The 16,800-nt window shown below is 43.4% G+C and overlaps 1 protein-coding gene across 2 annotated transcripts in view; it reads right to left on the reverse strand.

The window, feature by feature from the left end:
• The window catches only part of COL21A1 (collagen type XXI alpha 1 chain), a 465,445-nt gene that overhangs the window by 86,997 nt on the left and 361,648 nt on the right, over positions 1-16,800 (reverse strand). For both annotated transcript variants that reach the window (XR_005778297.1, XM_040428578.1), the window contains exon 20: positions 10,769-10,822. Coding sequence is in view for 1 of the 2 variants with exons in the window: in XM_040428578.1 (XP_040284512.1) it covers positions 10,769-10,822 (54 nt within the window). In the remaining variant the exon portion in view is untranslated. The remainder of the gene's footprint in view (positions 1-10,768; positions 10,823-16,800) is intronic.

The raw sequence follows: 16,800 nt of genomic DNA on the forward strand, positions 1-16,800 counted from the left end.
GACAAGCTGTCCTCTGTGGGAGGTGTATCATCTGTGTCCTCTGTATCCCCCCAGCCATGCTCCAGTGATGCCCTAGAGCTGCTTTGGGTGCCACCCTGCTGTGAACATGGTACCTCCTCCTCATCATCCTCCTCCTCCACATCTTCCACAACTGTGCCCAGGCTGGACAGTTGTGTACCTGGCCTATGATAATGCAGGAACACACCCTCCGAGCCACTTGTGAATGACTAGCCTGATAACCGTGGAAATGATCCCTCTTCCTCCTCCTCTTCCTCCTGTGCCACATCCTCTTCCATCATCGCCCAAAGTGTTTTTTCAAGGAGACATAGAAGTGGGATAGTAACGCTGAGGACGGCGTAATCGGCACTGGCCATGTTGGTGGAGTATTCGAAACAGCGCAACACGGCACACACGTCCCGCATGGAGGCCCACTCGTTGGTGGTGAAGTGGTGCTGTTCCGCAGAGCGACTCACCGGTGTGTGCTGCAGCTGAAACTCCACTATCGCCTGCTGCTGCTCGCATAGTCTCTCCAGCATGTGCAAGGTAGAGTTCTACCTTGTGGGTACGTCGCATATGAGGCGGTGAGCTGAAAGGCCGAAGTTACGCTGCAGCGCAGACAGGCAAGCAGCAGCAGTGTGAGAATGCCAAAAGTGCGAAGAGACGGCCCACACTTTCTGCAGCAGCTCTGACATATCAGGGTATTTCTTCAGGAACCTCTGTGCCACCAAATTCAGCACATGCCCCAGGCAAGGGATGTGCGTCAAACCGGCTAGGCCCAGAGCTGCTATGAGATTTCGCCCGTTATCGCACACCACCAGGCCGGGCTTGAGGCTCAGTGGTACCAACCACTCATCGGTCTGTTGTTCCATGCCCGTCCACAGCTCCTGCGCGGTGTGGGGTTTTCCCCCAAACAGATGAGTTTCAAAACTGCCTGCTTTCGTTTCCCCCTGGCTGTGCTAAAGTTGGTGGTGAAGGTGTTACACTGACCAGATAAGGAGGTGGTAGAGGAGGAAGTGGAGTAGGAGGAGGAGGCAAATAGAAACGTCCTGCAATCCGCCTCAGGCCCAGCCGCCACTGCATTTACCCAGTGTGCAGTTAGGGAGATAAACCGTCCCTGCCCATGCTTACTGGTCCACATATGGGTGGTTATGTGGACCTTGTCACAGATGGCGTTGTGCAGTGCACACTTAATTTTGCCCGCCACTTGGTTGTGCAGGGCAGGGATGGCTTGACTGGAAAAGTAGTGGTGGCTGGGAACCACATACTGTGGGACAGCCACCGCCATAAGGTTTTTAAAAGTCTCCATCTCCACCATACGAATTGACAGCATTTCAAAGGCCAGGAATTATTAAATGCTGGCATTCAGGGCCAGGGATCGTGGGTGGGTAGGGGGGTACTTCCTCTTTCTCTCCAGTGTTTGCGAGATGGACAGCTGAATGCTTTCATGGGACAGTGTGGAGATGCTTGGTGATGGTGATGGAGATGGTGGCATTGCTGCCACATCCTCTGTTTGCTAGGTGGCAGGTGCCACTGTCACTCCAGAGGTGGAGGAAGAGGCCGAAACTGCAGCAGAAGAGGGAGCAGGAGGAGCCTGAGATCTTTGTGGTTTTTGAGGTGTTTACTCCACTGCAGCTCGTGCTTTGTATTTAGATGCCTGGTCATGCAGGTGGTGCTCAGTTTTAGAACATGTATGCCTCACTTCAGGAACTGATTGCACAGCGTGCAAACCACTTGTGTCTTTTTGTCAGCTCATTGTCTGAAGAACTGCTATGCCAGGGAACTCCTTGGAGCTGGCTTTGGTTTGCTCAGTCCCTGGGTGTGGTGGGCAGTAGAAGGCTTACTGGCTAGGGGACGGCTAATCTGCTTTTGCACCATGCTTCCTCTTTTGCTGTGCGGCTGGCGCTGTGTGACCACCACCTCTTCCTCCGAACTGCACACGTTACTCGCATGACCTTGATACCATGTGGGGTCTAGGACCTCATCATCCTCCACATCATCTTCCACCCAATCCTCACCCCTGGCCTCCTTGCCGGTCTGCGCACTGCAGAAAGCTGCAGCAGTTGGCACCTGTGTTTCGTCATTATCAGAGACGTGCTGCGGTGGTTCTCCCATGTCCATATCCTGAAACATAGGTGGTTGTGCATTTGTGCACTCAATCTCTTCCACTTCTGGGGCAGGGCTAGGTGGATGGCCCACGGAAACCCTGCGACCAGAGTCATCAAAAAGCATAAGAGACTACTGCATGACTTGGGGCTCAGACTGCTTAGCTGATTTGCAAGGGGGTGAGGTGAAAGACAGATGCCCATGGGCTGCAGGTGCCAACTCTGCTCTTTCAGCAGGGGACCGGGTGGGAGACAATGTGAAGGAACTGGAGGCACTGTCAGACACCCAATCTACTACGGCCTTTACTTGTTCTGGCCTCACCATTCACACACCGGTATTCTGGCCTACAAAATAACGCTGAAGTTTTTGTCATCTACATGCACCTGAGGAAGATGTATCATTTGGGCTTGTAGCTGGCACAGATAGACCACATCCTATCCCTGCAACAGGAACTCCACAAACACCAGCAGTACCACAACCAGGGCCATGTCCCTTATTTGATGCTCTCCTCATTCTTTGAGGTCACCCACCGAACTAACAGACAGATTAACTATGTTAATTTCTCTGTCACGTATGTAATGCAGGTGTACCTCACACAAACATTGGATATATTTCACCCATTGAAATAACAGACAAATTAACTAGGTCAAATTCACTGTCACGCATTCAATGCAGGTGTACCTCACACAAAAATTGGGTATATTTCACCCACCGAACTAACAGATAAATTATCTATGTCAATTTCACTGTCACGTATGCAAAGCAGGTGTACCTCACACAAAAATTAGGTATATTTGACCTATCCAACAAACAGATGAATTAACTATATCAATGTCACTGTCACATATGCAATGCAGGTGTACCTCACACAAAAATTGGGTATATGTCACCCAACGAACTAACAGACGAATTAACTATGTCAATTTCACTGTCACGTATGCAATGCAGGTGCACCTCGGACAAAAATGGGTATATGTCACCCACTGAACTAACAGACAAATTAACTGTATTTATTTCTCTGTCAGATATGCAGTGCAGGTGTACCTCACAACAAGAATGGGAATATGTCACCCACCAATCTAACAGACAGATTAACTATATCAATTTCACTGTCACGTATGCAGTGCAGGTGTACCTCACAACAAGAATGGAAATATGTCACCCACCAATCTAACAGACGGATTAACTATATAAATTTCAATGTTACGTATGCAATGCAGGTGCACCTTGGACAAAAATGGGTATGTCACCCACCATACTATCAGACGGATTAAGTATATTCATTTCCCTGTCACGTATGCAATGCAGGTGTACCTCACAGAAAAATTGGGTATATGTCACCCACCGAACTAACAGACGAATTAACGATGTCAATTTCACTGTCACGTATGCAATGCAGGTGTATCTCACAACAAGAATGGAAATATGTCACCCACCAAGCTAACAGACGGATTAACTATATAAATTTCAGTGTCACGTATGCAATGCAGGTGTACCTCACACAAAAATTGTGTATATTTCACCCACCGAACTAACAGACAAATTAACTATATCAATTTCACTGTCACTGTTCATTGCACCCACAAAAGATTGCTATAGGTCACCCACAGAATAAAGAGTCAGATTCCTAACTCTCTCCCTCAGTTCAGCTGCCTGCTTCCTGTCCCTGCAATACTCAGAGCTTTTATAGAAGCTGGGTCACATGATTCACCGGCCAATTACAGCCATGCCATTAGAAGGCATGACTGTGATGGCTTCTAAGTGCCTACTGCTTAAAAGCTTTTTGATTGGCTGCCCTGCAGTCTTTCAACAAGTTTTGTTAAAAGGAGTCTTTCACCTACACTCACCTAAAGAATTATTAGGAACACCATACTAATACGGTGTTGGACCCCCTTTTGCCTTCAGAACTGCCTTAATTCTACGTGGCATTGATTCAACAAGGTGCTGACAGCATTCTTTAGAAATGTTGGCCCATATTGATAGGATAGCATCTTGCAGTTGATGGAGATTTGAGGGATGCACATCCAGGGCACGAAGCTCCTGTTCCACCACATCCCAAAGATGCTCTATTGGATTGAGATCTGGTGACTGTGGGGGCCATTTTAGTACAGTGAACTCATTGTCATGTTCAAGAAACCAATTTGAAATGATTTGAGCTTTGTGACATGGTGCATTATCCTGCTGGAAGTAGCCATCAGAGGATGGATACATGTTCTCATTCTGTTTACGCCAAATTCGGACTCTACCATATGAATGTCTCAACAGAAATCGAGACTCATCAGACCAGGCAACATTTTTCCAGTCTTCAACAGTCCAATTTTGGTGAGCTCGTGCAAATTGTAGCCTCTTTTTCCTATTTGTAGTGGAGATGAGTGGTACCCGGTGGGGTCTTCTGCTGTTGTAGCCCATCCGCCTCAAGGTTGTGCGTGTTGTGGCTTCACAAATGCTTTGCTGCATACCTCGGTTGTAACGGGTGGTTATTTCAGTCAACGTTGCTCTTCTATCAGCTTGAATCAGTCAGCCCATTCTCCTCTGACCTCTAGCATCCACAAGGCATTTTTGCCCACAGGACTGCCGCATACTGGATGTTTTTCCCTTTTCACACCATTCTTTGTAAACCCTAGAAATGGTTGTGCGTGAAAATCCCAGTAACTGAGCAGATTGTGAAATACTCAGACCGGCCCGTCTGGCACCAACAACCATGCCACGCTCAAAATTGCTTAAATCGCCTTTCTTTCCCATTCTGACATTCAGTTTAGAGTTCAGGAGATTGTCTTGACCAGGACCACACCCCTAAATGCATTGAAGCAACTGCCATGTGATTGGTTGACTAGATAATTGCATTAATGAGAAATAGAACAGGTGTTCCTAAAAATTCTTTAGGTGAGTGTATACTGACTGTTTTTGAACACTAACACCATTCTCAGCATTATAGTACCCATATGTGAATGCTACTTACTGTTTAGCTGTCCGTCGCTTATTTTCTTCAAAAAACACTTTAATCCAATATTAAAATTAGGTCTGAAGGTGCCCAGGGGCGGCATTCAAGCGGCCGGTGCCCAGGCCCCTCTTCGCTATTCATATGAAACCCCTCCCCTTTAAACACTCAGGCCGTCCCTAGGTTCTTCTTATTACCGCCTCCCTTCAGTGTGAAATGCCGCGCCTGCGACGTGCATCCGGATCGCCGCGCCTGCGCACAGCATTACCCATTATGGGCATCGGCATCCGAGCGTTTATTGCACATGAGCTGGCCCCAACATCCCGATCTAGCCAGCGGAAGTAGCCGCCGGCTAGATCGGGATGTTGGGGCCAGCGCATGTGCAATTAACGCTCGGATGCCGATGCCCCTAATGGGTAATGCTGTGTGCAGGCGCGGCGCACGGTGCAGATGCGGCATTTCACACTGAAGGGAGGCGGTAATAAGAAGAACCTAGGGACGGCCTGAGTGTTTAAAGGGGAGAGGTTTCATATGAATAGCAAAGAGGGGCCTGGGCACTGGCCGCTTGAACGCCGCCCCTGGGCACCTTCAGACCTAATTTGAATATTGGATTAAAGTGTTTTTTGAAGGAAATAACCGACGGACAGCTAAACAGTAAGTAGCATTCACATATGGGTACTATAATGCTGAGAATGGTGTTAGTGTTCAAAAACAGTCAGTATAGGTGAAAGACTCCCTTTAAATGCCTGAACACCGAACTTGAACCCAAACTTTTGCGGCAAAGTTCGGGTTCGGGCCCGGGTACTCGAATTTGCAAAGTTCAGTACTGACCGACTGACTGGTCACGTATGCAATGCAGATGTACCTCAGATAAAAAATGGGTACATGTCACCCACCGAACTAACAGATGGATGTACTGTATTTATTTCCCTGTCAGGTATGCAATGCAGATGTACCTCACAACAAGAATGGGAATATGTCACCCACCAAACTAACAGCCAGATTAATTATTATATTTCTTTGTCAAGGGTGCAAAGATGGTACATTGCACCCACAAAAGATCGCTATAGGTCAACCACAGAATTAACAGTCAGATTTAGTATTATATATCTTTGTCAGGGGTGCAAAGCTGGTGTATTGCACCCACAAAAAATCTTTATACTGTAGATTACCCATAAAACAAATAGCCAGATTCCTAACTCTCTCCCTCAGTTCAGCTGTCCCTGCAATACTCAGAGCTGATGGGCGGTGCTACATGTGATCTAGTTTTTATAGAAGCTTGGTCACATGATGCACCGGCCAATCACAGCCATGCCATTAGTAGGCATGGCTGTGAAGACTTCTAAGTGCCTACAGCTTAAAAGCTTGTTGTTTGGCTGCCCTTCAGCCTTTCAACAAGCTTTATTAAATGCCCGAACACAGAACTTGAACCCAAACTTTTCCGGCAAAGTTTGGGTTCGGGCCCGGGTACCTGAAATCACAAAGGATTAACAGCCAGATTAATTATTATATTTCTGTGTCAGGGGTGCAAAGATGGTTCATTGCGCTCACAAAAGATCGCTATAGGTCACCCACAGAATAAACTGTCAGATTTAGTATTATATCTCTGTGTCAGGGGTGCAAAGCTGGTGTATAGCACCCACAAAGAATCTTTATACTGTAGGTCAAAAAAATTGAGTAGGACAGCACCACTTGAAAGCAATTCACTACTGGCGGCGGTGTTCGTGGCGTCAGATCCCGGCCTCAGGGACCCCCCAAAAACGTAGACAGACTTTGGAAAGGTCACGGCACTCTCGAACTTCAATCCAAAAATCTGTGTTTTATTACACCAAAAAATTCAGCAAACAGTATACTGTAGGTCACACACAAAACAAATAGCCAGATCCTAACTCTCTCTCCCTCAGTTAAGCTGCCTGCTTCCTGTCCCTGCAATACTCAGAGCTGATGAGCGGTGCTACATGTGATCCAGATTTTATAGAAGCTGGGTCACATGATGCACCGGCCAATCACAGCCATGCCATTAGTAGGCATGGCTGTGATGGCTTCTAAGTGCCTACAGCTTAAAAGCTTGTTGAATGGCTGCCCTGCAGCTTTTCAACAAGCTTGGTTAAATGCCCGAACAACGAACTTGAAGCCAAACTTTTCTAGCAAAGTTCGGGTTCGGGCCCGGATACCCGAACTCGCAAAGTTCGGTACTGACCCGAATTTTACAGTTCGGGTCCGCTCAACACTAGAGATATACTTTCCTAACACACAGTAGTTAGAAATGGGGCATACATTCACTTATACATGTTAAGGATAACACATGTTAAAACTAACAGGATATATTTTCCTATTTCACAATAAATTTGTCATTGCCTATGCAACATTTGATAAATTTGTTGAAATAGACATCACAAACATTCATTTTTACATTTGCAAAATTTATAGCACTTATTCTGTGCCATTTTTTTTTATAATTCATATATAAAACCTGGCCATGCTTATGTTGCATTCCACACAAACTGATGCACATTGCACACACTTCATTCTATTTATTAAGAAATTGAACAAGCATAAAATAATTGAATATTCGTGAAGAAATAAGAGTTGAAGGAATGGAATTAAATTTTTAGGCCAAAAAGTATAGGAAAGGGGAAAGAGATCCTCTGAATAAAATGGATTAAAATATTTGAGAAAAAAGGCAAAAAATTGGATGTCAAGAGCTGGTAGACAGTTAAAAGATTTGCCTAGTGGAAATGGTTTCTGCCAAATGCACATTTTTGTTTAATCAACTATTGCAAAGTCAATGTGAAATAGATTTTACTTTCTGTAGATTGCATTTTGATATTTGAAGAGGGCCTGCCACCTCTCCAAACATGTCTGTGTTAGAAACTACTTCCTCATGCATTTTTTATTTCATTTTTTCTCCCCGCGTTCCAATAGCTATAACTTTTTTTTATTTTTCTGTTCACATAGCCATATCAGGGCTTGTTTTAGGACAAGAGGCATTTTTTATGGTAAAATTGAAAAAAAATACACCACACAACTCTGCCAAGTTTATTGGGGGTTTTGACATCATGGAGTTCACTGAGCACTAAAAATGACATGACGTCCTTATTCTGCAGCTGAATATGATTATGGTGATACCAAACTTGCCTAGTTTTTATTTAGTTTAATTACTAAAAAAAAAAAAAAATTGAAAATAATCAAAAGTTTCTTTGCATCACCATTTTCTGACAGACATAACTTTTTATTCTTTTTCAGTCTATAGAACTGTATGAGGGCTTGTGTTTTGTGGAACAAACTGTAGTTTTTATTGCTACCGTTTTTGTGGTATGTATGACTTTTTGATCACTGTTAGGGCTCTTGCACAGGATCGTTGTTGTTTTGTGGTCCGTTTTTCACTGATCCGTTGTTCCGTATCTGAAGTTTTTTTTTCTCTGATTTAAGTCCTCTTCCGTGCCGTTATTCCACAAAACATATCCGTATGGTTTCCGTATGCAATCTGTTTTTTGTGTATCGGAAACAGTAACTTATTAATCACCAAACACATGAGCAAAATGGCTGGGCATAGCATTTCTACAGTATGGATCTGCAAAATACGGATGAAATACGGATGGCATACGGATGTGTTCCGTTTGCGTTCCGTATTTTTTGCAGACCGATTGACTTAAATGGGGCCTCGGACCGTGATTTGCGGACAATAATAGGACATGCACTACTTTTTTGCGGAACAGAAATACGGAAACGGAATGCACACGGAGTACCTTCCGTTGTTATTGCAGACCCATTGAAGTGGATGGTTACGCATACGGTCCACAAAAAAAACTGAACGGAGGCGGAAAGAAAATATGTTTATGTGCATAAGCCCTAATTAAATTTTTGGGGCGGAGAAGATGACCAAAAAAACTGCAAATCTCGTGTTTTTGATTTTTTTTTTCCTGTGACCGCACAGGAAATTAAAAAATATATATTTTAATAGTTTAGACATTTTCAGAGGCGGTGATACCTAATATGTTTATATTTTTATTGTTTATATATTTTTGTCGGATTGAATGCACCATCTGAGTGGTCATTCCCTGTTATTGTAATAATACAACCAGGACCCACCACGTATGGAGCACGCTCTTTGCCTCAGCACACTCCATACAATTGCAGGCTTCTAATGTCATACCTGTACGAAAAAAAAGAAATGCAGACTTCTTACTTACTTGTTAAAGGGGTTTTCCCATCTCAGACAATGGGGGCATCGCTAGGTCCCACCTCTGGGACCCGCACCTACACAGAGAATGAAGCCTTGAAAGTGGTGGAGGGCACGCTGCGTATGCGAATCTGTTCTCCATTCATTTCTATGAGGTTGCCAAAAATAGCTGAGCACTGGCTTGACTATTTTCGTCAGGCCAATAGAAGTGAATGGGTACGGTGGCCGCTTAATGGTAATCATTAATTTCCACGGGGAGAGCACTTGGTCGTGGCCGGATCTGGGGAAACCCGGGGTACTCCAGCCACCACTTTCCCTGCTCTGTTCTCCATATCAGTCAATGGGGAGAATGGGAATACTCCATTGCTGATGCTCTAGTCGTACTACATGGTGTTTGTTTTTTTACTTTTTTTCTTTTTTTCATTTCCTGGAGATATGATACTGTATATCAACATTAGAGCTGCATCAATGGCCTCAGAAGTGATGCTAACAAGTACAAAACATAACTGCTAAGATCACTGATTGGCTACAGTGGTCACACATATGTACAGCAAATCATCTCTCCAGAAAAATGGTGGAGAGTGGTGTGAATTGAACAGGTTAATAATGTAAATTAAAAAATTCAATTCAGCTGCCTCGCCGAATTTTACAAAAAAAAATTGCTTTGTGATGAATTACTTCACAAGCAATTGGATGAGGTAAGCATAATTTTTTTTAACACCATTTCAGGTTAAATCAATTCATTAACACAAAGCATGAGGAAATTTGGCTTTGCAGCGAATTGAATTTATCCTAAAATTCAGATCGAAGTCCACTAATATATATATATATATTTATATACGGTTTACAGAAAAATGCTTTTAGCCATACTACCTTTACATTCCAGCATAATGTGCCTGTGCATACCACTGTTCCCTTAAAATAGGCATTTACAAGACACAACCTTGGGAACATCATCAGGCTCAAGGCTAGCTCCATAGTGTTCACACCATGATCACAGGGTTGACTGCACTGTCCACATGATCACTGGCAGAAGTGCAGCTCTAATAACCTTAAAGGGGTTGTCTCACTTCATCAAATGGCATTTTATTGTTATTGTCCATATTGCCTCCTTTGTTGGCTGGATTCATTTTTCCATCACATTATACACTAGTCGCTTCCATGGTTATGATCACCCTGTAATCCAGCATTGGTGGCCGTGCTTGCACACTATAGGAAAAAGTGACAGCCTATGTGTGCTCCTATGGTACCAGCCACCAGAGAGGCCAACACTTTTTTTTATAATGTATAAGCACAACCACCACTGCTGGATTGCATGGAAAGGAGAACTTTATAATGTGATGGAAAAATTGATCAAGCCAGCAAAGGAGCAATATAGACCATCACAATACATTAGTAAGTGCCTTGTATTAACTTTCTGTACATGATAAATGCCATTTGCTGATGTGAGACAACCCCTTTAATGTCAAGATGGCCCAACAACATGTTAATACATCAAGGGGTACAGCCTTCAGTTAAAAATAAGATAACTAATATAGTGTTACCTTTGGTCCATATATTCCAGGCGAACCAGGTAAGCCTTCTACTCCCATCATTCCCTAAGGTGAGACAAATAAAATGTAGTTAAGTACCTAAATTGCAGCTGGCATCGAAATTTTGCATATATGCAGAGTACCATTTCTGGGCAACAACGCAAGTTCTCTGCTGTATTTCAATTGGTATGTTTATGCTCCCAATATGTCTTCATTGTAGTCCTGAATAGCACAGCATGTGTAATTTCTTATTCTGTTTCAGACGGACAGCTTGTTTCTGGACTGCATACATTAACTATGTATTTCTCATTCCTTTCTAAACTTAGGAAATAAATTATCCCAAGGTGTTAAAAAACACTTAAGTTGTGATTAGGAAAATGCATAAGAAACAGATTTGCTTAATGAATTGTTTAATATACAGGGAGTGCAGAATTATTAGGCAAGTTGTATTTTTGAGGATTAGTTTTATTATTGAACAACAACCATGTTCTCAGTGAACCCAAAAAACTCATTAATATCAAAGCTGAATATTTTTGGAAGTAGTTTTTAGTTTGTTTTTAGTTTTAGCTATTTTAGGGGGATATCTGTGTGTGCAGGTGACTATTACTGTGCATAATTATTAGGCAACTTAACAAAAAACAAATATATACCCATTTCAATTATTTATTTTTACCAGTGAAACCAATATAACATCTCAACATTCACAAATATACATTTCTGACATTCAAAAACAAAACAAAAACAAATCAGTGACCAATATAGCCACCTTTCTTTGCAAGGACACTCAAAAGCCTGCCATCCATGGATTCTGTCAGTGTTTTGATCTGTTCACCATCAACATTGCGTGCAGCAGCAACCACAGCCTCCCAGACACTGTTCAGAGAGGTGTACTGTTTCCCCTCCTTGTAAATCTCACATTTGATGATGGACCACAGGTTCTCAATGGGGTTCAGATCAGGTGAACAAGGAGGCCATGTCATTAGATTTTCTTCTTTTATACCCTTTCTTGCCAGCCACGCTGTGGAGTACTTGGACGCGTGTGATGGAGCATTGTCCTGCATGAAAATCATGTTTTTCTTGAAGGATGCAGACTTCTTCCTGTACCACTGCTTGAAGAAGGTGTCTTCCAGAAACTGTCAGTAGGACTGGGAGTTGAGCTTGACTCCATCCTCAACCCGAAAAGGCCCCACAAGCTCATCTTTGATGATACCAGCCCAAACCAGTACTCCACCTCCACCTTGCTGGCGTCTGAGTCGGACTGGAGCTCTCTGCCCTTTACCAATCCAGCCATGGGCCCATCCATCTGGCCCATCAAGACTCACTCTCATTTCATCAGTCCATAAAACCTTAGAAAAATCAGTCTTGAGATATTTCTTGGCCCAGTCTTGACGTTTCAGTTTGTGTCTTGTTCAGTGGTGGTCGTCTTTCAGCCTTTCTTACCTTGGCCATGTCTCTGAGTATTGCACACCTTGTGCTTTTGGGCATTCCAGTGATGTTGCAGCTCTGAAATATGGCCAAACTGGTGGCAAGTGGCATCTTGGCAGCTGCACGCTTGACTTTTCTCAGTTCATGGGCAGTTATTTTGCGCCTTGGTTTTTTCACACGCTTCTTGCGACCCTGTTGACTATTTTGAATGAAACGCTTGATTGTTCGATGATCACGCTTCAGAAGCTTTGCAATTTTAAGAGTGCTACATCCCTCTGCAAGATATCTCACTATTTTTGACTTTTCTGAGCCTGTCAAGTCCTTCTTTTGACCCATTTTGCCAAAGGAAAGGAAGTTGCCTAATAATTATGCACACCTAATATAGGGTGTTGATGTCATTAGACCACACCCCTTCTCATTACAGAGATGCACATCACCTAATATGCTTAATTGGTAGTAGGCTTTCGAGCCTATACAGCTTGGAGTAAGACAACATGCATAAAGAGGATGATGTGGTCAAAATACTAATTTGCTTAATAATTCTGCACGCAGTGTATGGTCAACAGACTAACAGATAAAATGGCTACACAATTATAAGATCTCATTATACTGAGTTATTCTCCACTAAAATAAGTGTCCATGGTTCTTTAGAGTGGAGCTAGAAACACTCCCTATATTTCTGTATGGGTCTGCTATGTACGAGGCCAAACCCCAGTCATTAGATGCAGGTTGCGTTCATGACAAATTTCCCTTTTGTACTCTGTACCAATCCAGTAGATAGTATGAGATGGGTGTATAATAACCATTATAAGCCTTACTTTACAATTCAGTTTTTTATTTTATTTTATTTTTTTATTACAGTGCTGATTTACATTAACCAGTGATTTCAAGTAAAAATAAAATAATTACTATTGCATAATAAAATATTATACAGTTTGCTAATCAATATGATATTGGCTTCATATAGTACATTTGTACGTATATACGTGTCAGCATGCCACTTTTGTCTGTTTTACTTTGTGTATAATGGATTTTCCAGAGCAGTATTATTAAGATATCCATTAGAGCGTTGGTTGTTCTCCTTTAGAGACTCTTAGTTCCAAGAACAACTTGGACTAGAAATCAGTTATTCCAAAGTCAAATTTTCCAAAAGGGAATTCCCATCTTGCTCCATCTGGAGTTAATGTAGTAATTCTTGTTTCTATTTCCACCTACTATTTCCTATCTAACAATATCTAAAGCTGTTAAACACTGTATAAAATAGTTAGATACTGGAATTAAAGTATTATGATATAAGCAACAAGGAAAACCAGGAAAAAGCATATGGTACCAAACAATGAAAGTGTGTGAGAAGATGGCAGCACTGTGCATTTAAAATCTTGTATTAGAAAATTGTAAGAAATAAAGTTCACTATACGTTACATCTTAAAATCAAGACATCTACAGTGTCAGCAGTGGAGAGATGTTATACACATACTCACTTGTCCTTTTTAAAGGAGACCTACATTAACATTTTATCTGTTTTGAAAAATTACGCTGAGCATGTGCACTCAACTTCTTTGTTCTGAATGGAACTTGTCTTAAAAACCGCTGTATAACATAGTTTATAAGGCTGAAAAAAAGACCTCTGTCCATTTAGTTCGGCCTGTTATCCTGCAAGTTGATCCAGAGGAAGGCAAAAAAAAAACTGTGAGGTAGAACCCACTTTTCCCCACTTAAGGGGGAAAAAATGCCTTCCCGACTCCAATCAGGCAATCAAAATAACTTCCTGGATCAACGACCCCTCTTTAGTAACTATAGCCTGTTATATTATTACCCTCCAGAAATACAGGGTGGGCCATTTATATGGATACACCTTAATAAAATGGGAATGGTTGGTGATATTAATTTCCTGTTTGTGGCACATTAGTATATGTGAGGGGGGAAACTTTTCAAGATGGGTGGTGACCATGGCGGTCATTTTGAAGTCGGACATTTTGAATCCAACTTTTGTTTTTTCAATAGGAAGAGGGTCATGTGACACATCAAACTTATTGGGAATTTCACAAGAAAAACAATGATGTGCTTGGTTTTAACATAACTTTATTCTTTTATGAGTTATTTACAAGTTTCTGACCACTTATAAAATGTGTTCAATGTGCTGCCTATTGTGTTGGATTGTCAATGCAACCCTCTTCTCCCACTCTTCACACACTGATAGCAACACCGCAGGAGAAATGCTAGCACAGGCTTCCAGTATCCGTAGTTTCAGGTGCTGCACATCTCGTATGTTTACAGCATAGAAAATTGCCTTCAGATGACCCCAAAGATAAAAGTCTAAGGGGGTCAGATCGGGAGACCTTGGGGGCCATTCAACTGGCCACTGGATATGCGAAATTGCTACATGATGATGTGTTTCCCTCTTTATGCACTGAAGCTGGCACGTTCCCTGATTTTTTCCAGCAAGATGGTGCACCACCACATTATGGGTGTCAGGTCCGAGCATTCCTAGATGAACAGTTTCCTGGAAAGTGGATTGGTCGTCGTGGGCCAGTTGAATGGCCCCCAAGGTCTCCCGATCTGACCCCCTTAGACTTTTATCTTTGGGGTCATCTGAAGGCAATTGTCTATGCTGTGAAGATACTAATGGTGGAAAACCCGGTGAACCTTGGCCACAAGATATGCAACACATACCAGATATTAAAACCTCCTGACTTCCGATTCCGGCGCTAGTATGTGAGGACGCTGGAGACTGCTGCTCCGTACCGCCGCCAAATACATCTGCTAACATCGGCCAGCTTGGAGCTGTGAGAGGGCTGCTTCTGGCGGAGTGGAGCCCTGAAGGGTGTATGGAGCGTTACCTGCTAAGAAGTGGGCAGAAAACTTCTACTCAGACGGCAGCCGACGCTGATAGTGCAAGCGGAACTTCTCTAAAGATGGCGCCGCTTCCTCCCCCCTCACCGAAACCGGCGTCTCCTGAGGAACAAGATCCCCAGATGGCTGACACGCAGCTGGATTTGTTTGAAAGCGCTGGTAAGGCGATTGATGTGAAAACTCTGGCCATTGAAGTGGCGAAACAGCTAGCCCCCGATATTATAGCTTCTCTATCTGCCACCCTGCAAGCTGCACTGAATAAGCTTAAGGAGGAGGTGGACTTACAAGACCATAGGGTATCTGAGGTGGAACAACGGGTGGCCTGCATGGAGGAGGAGGCATCAGATACCGCACAGAGGATGCGGGATTTACATCTACTGGCGGAGAAATTAAATGACCGCATTGAGGACCTTGAAAACAGGTCCAGACGCAGCAATTTGCGTTTGATTGGGGTGCCTGAATCGGTACCGGTGATAGAACTTCGCCGAGTTTTTGAATTGGAATTGCCTCAGGCCTTGGGGCTTCAGGGCGGAAGAAGAAAAGTGGAAAGGGCTCATAGAGTAGGTCCATGGAAGAACCAAGGCTCGTCTGCTAACACCAGAACAGACCAAAGGCCAAGGCAGGCGATTTGCAAATACTTAGACTACTCTGACAAAGAGGACATTCTGCGGGCCTACCGAGCAAGAAGGGGGCCGTTAATACTGAGAGGGTCAAAGGTGCTACTTTTTGCTGATTACTCCGCAGAAGTGGCGCGTAAACGGAGGGCTTTTGGGCCTGTTTGCTCTAGCCTCTACAAAAACGGAACAAGATTTCAGCTAGCATATCCTGCTATTCTACGCATACAGTTGTCGGATGGTGGCGCTAAACAGTTCACGGATCCAGTGGAAGCGGAAGAATTTATGCGGAACCAAGTGAACCGTGGTCCGGGAGCTGCTGATATTGAGGAGGATCGTCGAGTTACTTCCATACGACAGGGAGATAATGGCTGGCACCGGGTTCATACAATCTCCTCGTCTCTTCCACAGAGGATGAATACGATTCCAAAATCTTCGGGAGCAAATTTCGCACGGCAGACGGGTGGACTGTGATGTCAATGTCAGGTTATGTTCTGAATACTGGATATTATCTTCATGGCTTTGGGGGAGGGGGAAGGGAGTTTATTTCATGTTAGCTATGACAGAAGTATTCACAGTGACTTTTACAATGCCAGTAGACTCTGGTATGTGCCTGCTAATAGGCGGTGGTGGTGAGCGTCTAATACTAGAAAAAAGGGAGTTCTACAACTAATTGTGTTTTATATGTGGTTCTTTTTAGTTTACTTATATTGCTTAACCATAGTTCCTATGTGGTTTATTATTTTATGTTATAGGGCAGTCTATGTGCAATCAATGTATGATGATAAATGGAGTGCTGTCGGGCTGGGAGGCCGTGCTTCTTTGAATAATATTCAAGATATAACAGCAAGGTGGGGAGGGGTTCTCTGCCGTCAGGTGGGTCTTACGTAACTATTCCATTTATGAGAATTATCTCATGGAATGTAAAGGGGTTGAAATCTCCTAATAAGCGTATGAAAATTCTGAGACACTTGCGCAGATTGAAGGCTGATATTGCCTTGTTGCAGGAGACCCACCTGGCGGCGGCGGACTTCCATAGGATGAAGAAGTTATGGGTTGGGGAGGTATATGGCTCTGCGGCGGTGGACAGAAAAGCAGGGGTTTTAGTTTTGATAAGCCGTCACTTGTCACATACTGTGCACTCAGTTACTG

This window comes from Bufo bufo, chromosome 4, assembly GCF_905171765.1.
Source record: "Bufo bufo chromosome 4, aBufBuf1.1, whole genome shotgun sequence".
Taxonomy (NCBI): Eukaryota; Metazoa; Chordata; class Amphibia; order Anura; family Bufonidae; genus Bufo; species Bufo bufo.